This window comes from Plutella xylostella, chromosome 3 (genome assembly GCF_932276165.1).
Source record: "Plutella xylostella chromosome 3, ilPluXylo3.1, whole genome shotgun sequence".
NCBI classification, from domain to species: Eukaryota; Metazoa; Arthropoda; class Insecta; order Lepidoptera; family Plutellidae; genus Plutella; species Plutella xylostella.
The window spans coordinates 10,191,115-10,206,139 of record NC_063983.1 but is presented as its reverse complement, the minus strand read 5'-3'; the positions used below and the strand labels follow the sequence as shown (position 1 = coordinate 10,206,139).

Below are 15,025 nucleotides of genomic sequence, written 5' to 3'. Positions count from 1 at the left end.
GCCTTCAATATCTGTTATAAAATTCCATCCATTAGAGTTTTAAGCTCATATCTAATTGGACATCATGTAACGTTCCAGTACGGCGACACAGCGCTGCACACGGCGGCTCGCTACGGGCACGCCGGCGTCACCCGCATCCTCATCTCCGCCCAGTGCCGGGTCTCGGAGCAGAACAAGAACGGAGACACGGCCCTGCACATCGCCGCCGCCATGGGACGACGGAAACTCACCAGGATACTCCTGGAGGCGGGCTGCGACAAGTCACTGAGGAACCAACAAGGAGAGACGGCTAGAGATATCGCCACCAGAAAAGGACTTGATGAAATCATCAGTATCTTAAACACTCCTGTCGCAAAACAAGCGAAGAAGAAGGAGAAACATAGAGACAAGAGCAAAGAGAGGACTCTTGATGAACCTGATGCAAGTAAAAAGCCAAAAGACAAAGGAAAGAAGAAGAAAAACGTCACCTTTGAAACCCCAGCGGTTCCAGTCCAATGGTCGCCGTACGGCTGCCATTACTATCCGGACCCGAAATACTTTCCTAAACCAAAGTTGAGCTCGCTTCCCACCGAACCCTTACAAAAAGGCGAGCAATACTACCTCGATTTGGCAGGAAATATAAAGAAGGGACCGATCGGAGCCGGCTACACTTGCTACTGCGCGCCATTCTTCAAACACATGGAGGAGAAATTGAATGAAGACAAGAAAGATCTGAAGAAACATATTGACCGAGCCCACGACAAGTTGGATCAAAAGGTGACAGATTTGGAAATGAAGACGCAAGGCCAGATATCCGAGTTGACAAGATTTGTAGCAGCCGAAAGAGCTATGTGCAAGGAAAGACATCAGCATCTCGAGCATTGGTTGACCAGAGGCATGATGACCAGGGCTTCGGAAAGGGTGAAGAAATTAGACTTCAGTCCTAAAGGATCCTTAGACATCCCGCCATTAAAGAGAAGCAGGAGTCTCGAGGTCTTAGATGCACACACTGAGGAATGGAACAAAGTAAACAAAATAATTCAGAGTTTCAACAAAAATGCTGAACATTACGAAAGCCATTCCAATGACCTGCATGAAACGAAAGCAACGTCGAAGAGCACAGAGGTTTTGGATAGCAGAAGATCCCCAGTCAGCCCGCGGAGAGTGTTTTTCATGAAGAACTCTAGAAGCAGTGACCAGCTGGACTCTCCAAGAATGTCGAGTAGGTCTCCACACAGAAGTTCCTCACACACGAGCCCGATTCCTCAAGACCAAAGTCAACAGCATAATGTCACTGCGGAGATACACGTAAAATCCAATAGAATATCTTTATCCCAGTCCCCAGTGTCTATGGAAGTCGGTATTCAAGGATACAATGACCGCTTAGGTGCTTCTAGTCGACAATCCAACACCAAGTCACCCAGCAGTAGCAACCGAGACTTTAGAACAAGTGAGTCTGAGGGAGAACGGTCTAGAAGCAACATTGGGAGTCCTCCATGCATCTCCCAAAATGCGCCTCCTTGGAAAAGCCAAGTGCTACAAAAAACAGCAGACGATATACGGAAAAGAGTACTCGAAAAGGAGCTATCGGATTCAATGTCCAGAAGCAACAAGTCCTTAGACATTTCCCAGGATGGATACGTAAAATTTCCAAAGCCAGGCAATTACCATCACCACCATCTCAATATGTCGGAAGTAATTGATAGAGAACCTAGAAGATCTGTTCAAGAGTTGGTTGCGCAAGTGGAGCAGCAACAAAGATGCGCGTCGCCTGAGCCGGCACCGCCATTGCCCCGGAAACCCCCCACCGATATGCACGATGCACCGACCTCGCCGGTCAACATACAGCCCAGTCCAGGGATCCTCAAAATGCCACAGCAGCCGCTGAGACCTGCGCCAGTATTAAAAGAAAAACCACCGAAGAGCAAGCGCTTCAGCCTGCACAACCTCATCCCCTTCCCAACGAGAAAAACCTTCCAAACTCCGCCGAAGGACAACGGGAACAATTCAGAGAGCAGCGATGAAGAAGACCATCCTATCCGGAGCTCCGCGCAGCCGGGACCCATGCGGAACACCAACCTGCTGCAGACGCTGCCGCTACCCAACTACGAGACCATGTCTAACAAGTCACCATCGCCCGCCCCTCGAGTTCAATCCCCAAACCAAAACATCTATCCCCACGATTTAAGATCTATGATTCCGAAGGACGCGTACTTTCACGAGATCCCCAACCGGGTCCACCACCAGATGCCGTATAACCTCATAGAGAACGGGCTCCCTCCCCAGCCCCAGCTTGGGTACAACCAGCCGGGCCTACCGCCACCGACAGCCAGAAGCCGGAACCCTCTATACCCGCACCAGACTGGGGTTTTCGACGCCATGATGCAGGACCACATCATGAGAGAGATGGGCCGCATCCCGCACTGCTACAGCGAACATCTCGACCAGAACACTGAGGTGGAGATCGCGAACCAAAACGGGACATTTCGAGAGGGTTACTACGATAACCGTGCGCCAGTGTACAACCCAAGGAAGCCAGTTCCCGACCACAGCTTGTTGCACAGTCGACTGCAGTCGCTCGCTATTAACACCCACTTGACTGATACACAGAGTCAGGTGGACAGGGAGTCCCACAATGACTCGGGGTACAGTACTAAAGTGTACGGAAGCTCGCAAGGGCCCTCGCCCAGTCTGTCCGGACATGTGGACGCAGATAATTTATCTGGACAGAGAGTCAACATACTACCGAATGGTAAGGCGGTGGGTCATGTCGGCGCGTCTAGCTTAGTGTAACACAGTAATACTCAAATCTAAGTCATTGTTTTGGTGGAATGTAATGTTTCAGTCGTTTCAATGATTTTGTGTTCCTCCTGCATGCAAATTGGTATTAGTTTTACTGTTTACAAATAGGTATGAAGATTCAGTACAAAGCAATAAAGTACAATAAACTTACATCAATCTAACATTAGATATCGTATTACAAGCACAATATGCACTGAAAAAGTAACAGTTTCTTATTAAAGTACAAATAAAAATTAATACTTACGTAAGTTTTAAGATGCCATTCAGTTTATCAAGTGTTCACAGTAATGAAATAAAAATTAGGTTATAAGACTATTCTTATTTTTATAACTAGCTCTAGGATTATCTTGTCACATAAAAATGTACTATAAAATTAATATTTATTATTTTCGCATAATGAATGAAACAATTCGGTATTACTTATATTTGTATGATTTTGTTTATTGATTTATTAAAACTGCACTTTTGAAGTGTCACAACTAAACAACTTTTGTTTTAATTAAATATGTTATATAATCCTATCCATTATTTACAATTAACACTTAGATAAAGCTTCATCATCTACATTGTTTGATCAAAAATTACCGAGAAATCATCCGCCATTTTAAATGAGGACGTTAATATTTTCCAGCTTTTACCCATTTCAATCATCAACCCTTAAAGCCCTCTCTCCCCAACTAATATGCCTGTAAAACTCTGTTATACTACTATGAAACAAAGGTACACCAGTTAAAACCGAAGCCTTGGCAGCCACGATCTTAACAGCGACGTAATCGCCTGGCTTCATACCCCTCTTACCGCCATCTTCACTGGGTATCTCTGTTTGATCGAAAACCACTTTTAAATACAGCTCATTTCTGCCCATTATCTGGCCAGTTTTCTTCACAGTTCCCTCGACTAATACCAGATGCGTAAGGCCTATTTCAGCTTCGTTGAGCGCCTGGCACTTGCGTCGGTATAGTTCTACCATGCGGTTGTGTCGGTCTTTCTTCACTTCTTCTGGCACGTCATCCTTGTATCGGCGGTAGGCTGTTGTTTTCTGTTATGAAACAATGAAAAGATAAATAAGTACTTAGGTATATAAGTATTTGAATACAGGCAGTCACACTACGTTTTGGGTAAGCTTATTAGATAGCTATTGCTCTATAGGTATATTTCAAACTCATTTCAATGGTCTATTGACGATGTTTCTGTCAAGAGTCATGCAGGAAACTACAATTTATTAAGTTGAATTAAAAATATATATATAATAATTTAAACGAGGGCTATTTTGAGAAGACCAATTTTTTTTTTTTTTTAATACTAAGACCCCCTCGGAATGGGCCTTTCCTCACGGGATCAACATGTCTCCCGCACATTTCCTATTTTAGCAGAGTGGGATGGGTCATTGTTAGGAACAATAGCAACGCAGTTTAACAATTTCAATACTCGTTAGTTTAAAAAAAACGAGTAAGTATAGGTAGTCGGTCTCACCTCCCGCATGCTGTAGGGGAACAGGAAGGCGGCGTGGTAGTCCACCAGCTCCATCAGTGTGAGGGTCTCCCGGAACTGCGCCTCCGTCTCGCCGCAGAAGCCGCAGATCATGTCCGTGGAGAGGCCCACTGCGGATACGTAACGTCACATTTCACATTTTGTAGAAAAGATTGAATGTAATGAATTTTTACATGCCCACTGGCGGATTTACCTATAGGCCAAAAAGGCCAGTGCCTAGGGCGGCAGATTGAGAGGGGCGGCAAATTTGGCAAATAAGTAGTTTTTTTTAATAATTAATTATACGTGTATCATCTGTACCATCCATGTATAAATTACTATTATAAAATACGAAAACGATTTATAAACGCTTTGTAATATTTCGATAAAACCGGATCCTGGATCCTTACATACATATCTATCTTTGCTACTGCGAAAACAGAATTTGGAGCATATTATTATTTACTAGCTGTTCCCGCGAGCTTCACTCCGCCTTAAAAAGTTTTCCCGTGGGAATTCCGGGATAAAAAGTAGCCTATGTTCTTTCTTAGGGTCTAGACCATATGTATACCAAATTTCATTCAAATCCGTTCAGTAGTTTTGGCGTGAAAGAGTAACAGACAGACAGACAGACAGACAGACAGACACAGTTACTTTCGCATTTATAATATTAGTTAGGATATCCAAACTTGGATAGCACTTCGCATTGCACACCGCTGCCCCCTACTCTTGAAAGGCAATGTATTGCGTCTGTCTTGCGTTGGCAACATTTAGATTTTGGCCAAAAAAGTTTTTTTTGGCGTTTTTGTAAAATAACTTCTAAATTGTATGCATTATATTCTTGTTTCTAGGTTCTTAAAATAGGCATTACCTAGCTGATTACATAAGTATTTTTAGTCTTTGGGGCCGTCCATTAATCACGTGAGGCTCAAAGGGGGGGAGGGGGTACGGAAAACCACACGAAACATCACGAGGGGGGAGGGGACATCACGTGTATTAATTTTTTGACAAAAAGCAGGTAAGGTATTTCTGAACCGAAATTTTAAACGGCGCAAAATTTTCTAAAATAATAAATTTTATTGCAAATACACACATGATTTTTTTAATGTTGACAACGAAAGACAGACGCAATACATTGCCTTTCAAGAGTAGGGGGGCTGAACGAATGAACCGATTTCAATTTATTTTTTTTTGTATCACATGTGTTCTACGATTAAAATCGATTTTTTAAAAGTTACAGAATGTTTTACGCTTTAAAGTCTTTTTACGGGTTTTTTATTTGCCTGTCAAATTAAACTTTTTAGGTTAACATTGAACTCAAACTCAAATGACAGAAATATGATTAAGTTCACAATCGTACTAATAACGGAATTAACTAACGTATTGAATTTCAAAAGTTAGTAGGGGCGGCAAAATATTAATGGCCTACGGGCGGCAAATTTGTAAATCCGCCACTGGTAATACCTATCGTATGCGGATGCGTAGCGTAACTTTTTATGTTTTGTACAAGTGAGAGCCTTACTGCCGATACATTACATCATATTTTACATTTTGTAAATACATATATGTCTTACATCTAATTAATTGTCCTTCGAGAGACCCGCTGTAAGGACAGGCTAGTCTAGTCTCCTTCATTTGTTTTAGAGGATGTGTGTTGGATGAAGAAGGTCTGGGTGCACGAAAGAAGCCGTAAGAGTCACGTATGAACTGCACTTTGTATACGTTCATCTTTATCGATAATACATAAACTTAAATGCACATTCCACCAATCAAATCGCTAATCGCATTTCAATGTAATTTATCTATGTCGATAATGGTGCCGTGCAGACGAGACATCTGCTGCTAAACATAATAATATCCCTCACAACAGTCCCCTCACCTCCCGGCACAGCCTCCCTGACCCTCCCCACGAGCTCCACATACGCCTCGCGCGAGTACCCGCGGCGCATGCGCTGCAGCACGGCCGAGCTGCCGGACTGCGCGGGCAGGTGCAGCAGCTTGCTGATGTTGGGGCGGGAGGCGATCACTTGTAGCACCTGTAGGGAGGGGGTTTCAAGTTGTTGGTCAGGTAAATGAGGCTTGATGGCAGGTTTGTGGGTATGTGGAAGTAGAGGAGATGACTTGCAGCACCTGTAGAGCCCTCTCTACAAGTTTCAACTTGTAGGACAGGTAAATGAGCATTGCTTTCATTTTGATGGGAGATTCGGGGTATGTGGAAGGATATTCGTGGGGATTGGGGAGGAGGGCTTTCAACTAGTTTGTGCTATGAAAGGCCAAGGTAGAAGAGGAATTCACTGGAATTCCGTGAACAGTTGTGATTTGAATAAGTTGCTTACTAATTTCGACATATTTTTCGTAAGTATTTAATGTTTTCACTCAGTGTGGAAATCGAGTCTAAAGCTAAATCACGTAGAGAAAGCAGCAGTTTGAGTAAGTGAGACAGAGAGACATAGCATAACTCCATTTATCATTGTATCTAACTTATTTCTATCTGCAGAGGTTATAAAAAAGCATTCATCTAAAGAGTCTAAGCAATAGTAAAGCGAAATTACTCAGTGCTGACATCAAGTACCTACCTCATCAGGAAAATCTTTAGGATGAGCAGCGGTAAACCGGATCCTCATCTCCGGGTCCACTGCCGACACCTTCTCCAATAGATCCGCAAACCTCAGCCCTCCCTGCTTGTTCTTGTACACAGTTGTGAAACCTTTAGCTATTCGAGTAGGTTCTTTTAACGTCTGTTGGCTGGTGTCGCGGTAGCTGTTGACGTTCTGCCCGAGCAGCGTGACTTCCTTGACTCCTTGGACGGCGAGGTGCCGTACTTCGTCCACGATGGAGGCCACGGGGCGGGAGCGCTCGCGCCCGCGCGTGAACGGCACGATGCAGTATGTGCACATGTTGTCGCAGCCTCGCATTATTGAGCTGGGAAAGTATTTCTTTGGTTATTGTTTGCTTGTGGGTGAAAGGATGGTGGTATGAAAAGTCTACTTTCAATAAAAGTTATGAAATCTGAATGAAGTAAATATATTATACTGACTATTTACCTCTTGTACCCTTTTTTAAACTTAATTACTATTTACAAAAACTTTGGCCTTATCCTAATCCTATCCTAACTAATATTATAAATGCGAAGTAACTGTGTATGTCTGTCTGTTTGTTAATCTTTTACGACAAAACTACTGAACAGATTTGAATGAAAATTTATATATCTTTTATCCCAGAATTCCCAAGGGAAAACTTTTTAAGGCAAAGCTCATAATGTATGCTCATCATGTATACTCACATGAAAGCAGTAGCACTATCCTGATTAAGTCTGACAAAGCTCATAATGTATGCGCAATGTATACATGTATACTCACATGAAAGCAGTAACACTATCCTGGTTAAGTCTGACAGGCACAACATCAGCGTAGGTCTCATCTAAAGACAGTAGAACATTGACAGCAGTCTGCCCACTCTCTGTGACCGCGAGGAGGCGAGGCAGGTCACGGTAACTGTCTGGACCAGCCACTGGAAATAAAATATTATTGTAAGTGAAAATATTCTGCAAGCATGCTGAAGTGGTAGTGAACTGGTTATATTTACTGAAAAACCAAATGTTGAGCCTAGGGGTATAAATGACAAATAGGCAAAAATACAGAATAAGGACCTGCTCCAGCCACTAAACCTATTCTTTCACATCCTCTGACCACCAGGTATGACGCACCAGGAGACGCTTAGGTCTAGCAATGGATAATTATTAGATAATAATGACTACAGAATAAAATAATCCTTTTTAAATAATCTAGACACGCGGTAGCGTGTCAAGCCAAGTTCGAGAAACAGAACTGGCGAGCCGCACCGTGTGTAATATTACACGAACCATTTCGAGACACTTTTGACCCCCTCATAAATAAAAAACTATTTAATTTAAACGTATGAAATTTGGCACATATATTGAGACTTACGAGATACATATGTGTTCTAAATTACATGAGCGTATCTCAAACGGTTATTTAGATATTAATGTCCAAAAAACCTAATTTTTAACATTGACTGACTCACTCACGTAGGTATAGATCAAAACTATTATGGTACATTAGTCTATCTATGGTACTATAGTATACTATCATAATATGCGAAAACTATGAAATGGCTTTGAGATGCATAATATAAATGTTAACTAGTCTAAGATAGCTGTAAATAGAATGGAATGGGATCGGATGGGATCGGATAGGTAGGTACGAATCATATCGAATCGGATCAAATCGGATCGGATTAAATCGGATCCAATCGGATCAAATCGGATCCAATCGGATCAAATCGTATGAATTCGGATGAAATCGGATCGTATCGGATGGGATAGAATCAAATAGGATCAAATCGGATCAAATCAGATCAAATCGGATAAACGCGGATTAAAATGGAAAAATCGGATCAAATCGGAACAAATCGGACCAATCGGATGAAATCGGATCAACGCGGATCAAATCGGATCGGATGGTGTCAAATCGTTTATACATTTTATAAAGTCTAGAGACTATTCGAGTTTTTTTTAATGCGATTTTTTATTTTGTCCTTATACATAAATGGACCTACGGCGTTACGAGCCTCGTACTCGTAACCCCGTAGGTCGTAATACGAGGACATGTACTTGTATATGTACTTAGGTACCAACAAAAAGTGATGATATCCAATCAAAAACATAAATGTGAAATGAGAGCCAAGTTCAATATTAGGTATTATAAATGCCTTGGTTGTTGACTACAACACAACGACAAAAGAAGTGAGATCTAAATGGGTGCCAAGTTCAATGGTCAGTCCTGAAATTTATTTATAAGTAACAGTATAACATTAACATATCTTCTTATAACATAAAATAATGTATTGTAGCCTAAGGTCTGTCTTGGCTAGTTTTCACCTATAGCCTTCACAAGTTAAACCAACAAGAATTTATCGGTTCTTATTAATTCGAACATAATAATTCGTTGGTAGGTGTATAAAAACTAGGCAAATCAGACCTTGGGCTACAATACATAATTTTATGTTATAAGAAGATATGATAATGTTATACGAGGGCGATACCGAAATGATCGGGAATAGAAAAAAGTACAAAGATATCATAATATTATTTACTTTTATTGTTTTTCAAAGTAGTCTCCGTGACATTCAATGCACTTTTTCATTCGATTAAACCAATCATTGAAACAGTAATTCCAGTCTGAAGTGGATACTGTCAAAACAGCTGATTTGTAAGCTTCGACCGCCTCTTCTGGGCCGCTAAACCGTTGACCACGTAGCATATCTTTAATTCTTGGGAATGTAAAATAATCATTGGGGCTCAGATCAGGGCTATACGGAGGATGGTCCATCAACTCCACGTTTTCCATATTTAAAAACGTTCTTGTTTTGCGAGCGGTATGAGAGCTTGCATTATCGTGGTGAAGGATTATACGACGATTCGGGTTAGTTTTACGAAGTTCTCTTACGACTTCCAGCAAACAAACTGTTGTGTACCAATCAGCAGTAACCGTCCTTTGTTCTTGTAATGGAATCGTAGCCACATGGCCAGTTTTCGATACAAACGAAGCGACCATTTTTTTCGACACGCTGCGTGAGCGAATAACTTTTGTTGGCTTGACCTCACCTTCGAAGACCCAAACTGCCGATTGATGTTTTTTTTCGGAAATATGAATAAATCCACGATTCATCACCAGAGACGATATTGTAGACAGCATTTGAACTGCCTCCATTGAACCGTTGCAGAGCAGATCGACACCAATTAACACGAGCCGACTTTTGTTCCTCGGTCAAACGGTGGGGCACCCAGCGCGAAACTAACTTCTTGACACCCAGTTCTTCATGTAAAATGGTTTGAATGGCTGTCATACCAATGCTGAGAGAAGCCCGAATCTGCTCGTATGTCACATGTCTATCTTCTTTTAATAACTGGCGTACAGCATCGATGTTATCTTGTGTTACCGCTGTTTTTGGCCAACCAGTAGAAGGGACTGTGGTAAGAGAGGAACGTCCACGGCGAAACTCAGAATACCAACGATATATAGTCGTTTTACTTGGTGCTTCAAGTTTATAAATAGAAACAAGCTCGGCGAGACATTGTTCTTGAGATAAACCTCGACGAAAGTTGTGAAAAATTATTGCACGGAAATGTTCCCGCGTAAGCTCCATTTTTTACACCGACTTGTCAAATTCAAATGGTCAATACTCTTTTATTTTTTACTTTTTTTTAAATTCGAAAATGGAATTATGTTTGAAAAAACACTACATTTGATACACCAAAAAGGTTTCACTCTAATTTATTCCTAAGTATTCTATTCCCGATCTTTTCGGTGTAGCCCTCGTACTGTTTCTTATAAATAAATTTCAGGACTGACCATTGAACTTGGCACCCATTTAGATCTCACTTCTTTTGTCGTTGTGTTGTAGTCAACAACCAAGGCATTTATAATACCTAATATTGAACTTGGCTCTCATTTCACATTTATGTTTTTGATTGGATAAATATTTCATATAAAAACTTCTTACCAACATCAACTGACTTCTCCTTCTCAATCAACTTTTCTTTGAGTCTTTCCGCCATACAACCCAATAATCCGATCTTTACTTGTCTATCTTTATGTTTAGAATTAGCTCTCCGTCTTTTGAAGCCCCGCAGATGGTCTAAGCGGTGCCAGATCTTACTCTCAGCACCTTCCCTTATAGCGCACGTCATCACCAGAAATACATCTGCCTCCTCTTCAATTTCTGTCTTCTCAAAACCCTCATTCTTAAGTATAGACCATACAATTTCTGTATCACTTAAATTCATTTGACACCCATACACATCAAAGTACACCTTCTGTTTTCTCACAGTTTTGAAACTACTAGGCAAGTATGGTATATCGAGAGGGTCTAAAGTTGTAAGGGACGTCGTTCCAGTAATAAATTCCTTCAAATCAGGCCCCTTCTCCACTTTCTTCTTCAAAGTATCCAGTCGTGTAGCAGTCGACGAACATCGGCATCTTACGGAGGCATAGTTACTAAAAACTCGGAAGAGACGACTTGATCGAGGGATAAACAACATTGTTCACAAACCACAACATAAATATGGAACAAAAGTCTTCAAATTATGTGATTAATTTTAATATTTGAAAACATAACCTCGCTCGCCTTGTCGATTACGACGGCTGTCTGCTGTCAGTTTGAAAATAAACATTATGCTGTCAGTGTCAGTGTACTGTCACTATATGACATGTCGGATACCGTTCACATGTCTGGAATAGCGGACCGTATCGCCACTGAGAGACAAAACCGGATGCTCATTTTCGTCGGTTGTTTTAGAAACTGGTAACACCGATTCAGACCATAGACCATAAAAAAAATATTATAGTAAATCAAAATGGCCACCCATCGTTTCAGCGACTGAATGTTTTCATTTCCGTAGAAAATAACATTATCAAAGAAAAGAAGAATAAATCCAAGATAACAATTAAAATGAGCGGTCGCTTCTACCACAGTGACGACAAAGGTACTGGATTACTATAAAACTATCGTTCATCAACGCTAAAACTAGGTGGCATGTTGTTTTGCCATGGCAAAGAACGATAGATATTTTGTGTGAAGCGTTTACTTTTATTTATCTTTGCCAGTGTTTTCGGATTGGCAGGGTCGTCTCGATCAACGCGTGATGATTCTAGGAGTCGGCCGTATGAGCGAGAGCGCAGAGAGGGCTCCCGCAAACACACTCGCTCGCGGTCGCGGTCTCCGAGGGCCCGCCCGGAGCGCTCCCGGTCCCCGCGGCCGCGCTCCCCCGACGCACGGAGCCGCCGCCCGGAGCCCGACAGGCGACGAGACCTGAGCGATGGTAAGGCTTGACACCATACACTTACAATGGGTAACTTACCAATCTACCATAACATTTGGTCACCCTGTTGCCCCCAATATAATCATCACTGTCTCTTGTAGACCACCGAAGGCGCTGCAGCTCGTCGCCTGAGGAGGAGATCCCCGCGCCGCCGCCGCCGCCGCGCATCACTAAGGTCTCTATAGATTTTAGCAAGCCTAAGGTTTGTGTGCATTGATGTCTCTTCCGCTTTTGTACTAGCACCTAGTTAGTTGTGTTTTCTGAACCACTCTTTGCATGTGATCTTTACTTATTACTAGTATAGTGCTAGAACTGTAGGTAATGATGAAACAGTAACTATCAACTGATAAATTTTCATTTCAGGTAGCTCCAATTAAGATGAGCTTAGGTGGTGCTTCCAAGTCAACTGTAGCTCCTAAGCCCACGGTGGCGTCGGTCTTCAACAGTGAGGATGATGATGAGCCTGAAGAGATGCCTGCTGAAGCCAGGATGAGGATGAGAAACATTGGACGGTGAGTTACCTACCAACCAGATAACTTTTTGTATACTGCAAACTTATGATTTATATTTACTTCATTTTTGTTTCCTCTACAGATAATTAAAACTATTATTTTCTTTACAGTGAGACTCCAACATCTGCTGGTCCCAATTCCTTTGGTAAAACCAAACAAGGCTTCTGCGATGCCAAGAAAGTATTTGAGAAGAATCTGAAGGAAGCCCTGGACACAGCCCAGCGGCCGGCCGTCCCCAAGTTCCCACAAACCATTTACAAATTGAAGTGACCATTGCCTTTCTAGTATTGAGACTCCAATCTTTGTACAAATTATGTCATTTTCTGTAAGATAGCTTGTCATGTAAGTTTAGAAATCTTTTTGAAAGATATTTTAAATGTTGTTTTGTCTTGGTGTGCTTATTTGGAATATTCCTGTGAATATAATAGTTATGTATGACTTAGTTTTTAGTCTGAGGTGGAGAAGGACTTGTGCTGTATAAAAAATTAAGACCAATACAAGCAATGTTAGTGAACTAGCGCAATAACCTTTTACCATAGAAGTAAGGATGTATATTTTATAGTGCCACAAACTTATCTGTTCCGGTGACAGCGAACTTAATTGATCCATATCTCATTACTTACTAATGAATTGTATATTTTAAAACATTAGATGGGTTTATTAACACCGCAAGAGCGAAATAACAATACGAGCAAACTTAAAATCTTATAGAATTAAGAAATATTAGAGATTTATTTGAGCTGTCACCGGAACAGATAAGTTTGTGGCACTATACTTATTTTATCAAATAAATTTCAGATTTTTATGAAATCTTTGGAAGTGTTCATTTTATGGGTTGAACTAACTACTAATGTATGTAGGTACTGGCACTTGCAGAAGGGAGATGGATATTTTCTCTTGATTAGAAATCAGACATTCTAGCTAGACAAACTATGGAAGTTAAGACGTAGAGACCCCAAAAAAAATTAGTTATCTCTATATAGGAACATTGTTGACAAAGAAAGGCTTTTCTTCTAAAATTCAATAACCCTCATGTGCAGCCTATTGCCGCTCAAGAGCTTGAAAGGCTCCCGCGCACTAGGAAGCAACGAAAACACATGCCATGGGATCCCGCGCCTCCCATGCCTTGTGTCATGTTTTACTGGCTGCCACCAACCTTTCTGCCCAGCCAGGCTGCCTTATGCAAAGTTGGCCCAAGAGCCATCTGATATGTTGCCAGATGAAGTTATATTCTTAGAAATCATGATAAATATTAGACCTTCCATTACATGGTCAACTTGCTATTTCAAGTAAATCCTAATTCAGAATGCTAACAGGCAATCCAGCTTGTATTCATAGACCATATACAGAAAGAATGCTTGATTATGATTCAGCACAACAATTTTCTGTAAATTTTGTAATTATAAAAGTCTAGCATATGTATGAAACTGACTGATTGGAGCCGATAACTAACATTCTTCCTGTTATGCCTAAAATCTAAGCAATCACCTAACAGGTACAACAATCATCAACAAAACACATAAGTTGGGTTTTTTACATAATTTTATTTAGCATTTCACTTCCTCTGCACATTCTGCGGGCGGGCCATGTCCCTGGGGAATGTCCGCTGCGGGGGCGTACGGATGCGACGGTCCTTCTTGGACCTGTTGCGGACCACCTTGCTGTGGATCGCGCACGACACGCAGTAGTGAAGCTTGGCGTATAGCTTGGGCAGCTGGAAGGCTGTGAAGAGAAATAATTGATTTTAGTAACTTAGAAACATTGCATTGGGGGAATTCTATGGGAGATTTTATGGAATTGAATTAACTTTTGGTTATTGTTTCATACTGCTTGTAGGTTGGTAAGATTGGGCTGAATGGTGATGGAGCTTCTCATTCAAGAAATCGAAATAGGCTGTTGACAGGTAGACTTGCCCTCATGGATCTGACATTAGTGTAGCTTCACTCCGCAACTCTGTTTGGACCTGATTATGGCAAAAAGTTGTATATGAAAGGTGTAGAGAATACTCACAGGTGTAGACTGAGGCGTCGTTGATGTCTCTGACGGCAGCCGCTTCGACAATATTCCTGATCACGAACTTCTTGATAGCCTTGTCCTTAGGTACGCAACGCGCGCAGTTGGTGCATCTCACGGCCTTCACGTGGCCACGGCCGTGCTTGGCCCGTCCTCCGTTACGGCGTTTGCGAGTCTGAAAAAGATTTCAGAAAACATTGAAGCCACATGTTCACAAGTTGACATGACGCCCGGATTTTGATATCACTGATTTTCGACATGTTTAACAAATAATAACTGCTATAACACTTGAAGCACTAAGTTAAAACTTCTTCAGTAGCACATAAACCATATTTTTGATTTTATTTCAGTAAATTAAATACGAACCATTTTATAACCTCCAACCTAAACGAAGCAAGTCGGAAAA

At 41.6% G+C, this 15,025-nt stretch overlaps 4 protein-coding genes across 5 annotated transcripts in view; 2 read left to right on the top strand and 2 right to left on the bottom strand.

The window, feature by feature from the left end:
* The window catches only part of LOC105384971, a 36,582-nt gene extending 33,371 nt beyond the window's left edge, over nt 1–3,211 (top strand). Inside the window, exon 5 of one of the 2 annotated variants that reach the window (XM_048625919.1) lies at nt 79–3,211. In XM_048625919.1, the coding sequence (XP_048481876.1) occupies nt 79–2,772 (2,694 nt within the window). In that variant the 3' untranslated portion in view covers nt 2,773–3,211. The remainder of the gene's footprint in view (nt 1–78) is intronic. The other variant, XM_048625916.1, reaches the window with a different exon arrangement.
* Nucleotides 3,207–11,416, bottom strand: LOC105395372 (mitochondrial tRNA methylthiotransferase CDK5RAP1). Its single transcript, XM_038117018.2, has 6 exons — nt 10,777–11,416; nt 7,611–7,761; nt 6,828–7,173; nt 6,131–6,287; nt 4,255–4,382; nt 3,207–3,820 (listed from the first exon to the last, which is right to left on the bottom strand). The coding sequence occupies exons 1-6, from the start codon at nt 11,312–11,314 to the stop codon at nt 3,425–3,427; spliced, it is 1,716 nt and encodes a 571-aa protein (XP_037972946.2). The 5' UTR covers nt 11,315–11,416; the 3' UTR covers nt 3,207–3,424.
* Nucleotides 11,417–11,618: 202 nt separating this feature from the next.
* LOC105395369 (PEST proteolytic signal-containing nuclear protein) lies at nt 11,619–12,991 on the top strand. The gene is made up of 5 exons (XM_038117299.2): nt 11,619–11,758; nt 11,897–12,094; nt 12,196–12,269; nt 12,458–12,606; nt 12,717–12,991. The coding sequence occupies exons 1-5, from the start codon at nt 11,725–11,727 to the stop codon at nt 12,874–12,876; spliced, it is 615 nt and encodes a 204-aa protein (XP_037973227.2). The 5' UTR covers nt 11,619–11,724; the 3' UTR covers nt 12,877–12,991.
* A 1,139-nt stretch (nt 12,992–14,130) lies between these two features.
* Nucleotides 14,131–15,010, bottom strand: LOC105395368 (40S ribosomal protein S26). Its single transcript, NM_001309128.1, is given in 3 exon segments — nt 14,131–14,328; nt 14,617–14,794; nt 14,986–15,010. Coding segments are annotated over 3 exon segments (348 nt in total). The 5' UTR covers nt 14,989–15,010; the 3' UTR covers nt 14,131–14,161.
* Between the last annotated feature and the right edge of the window lie 15 nt (nt 15,011–15,025).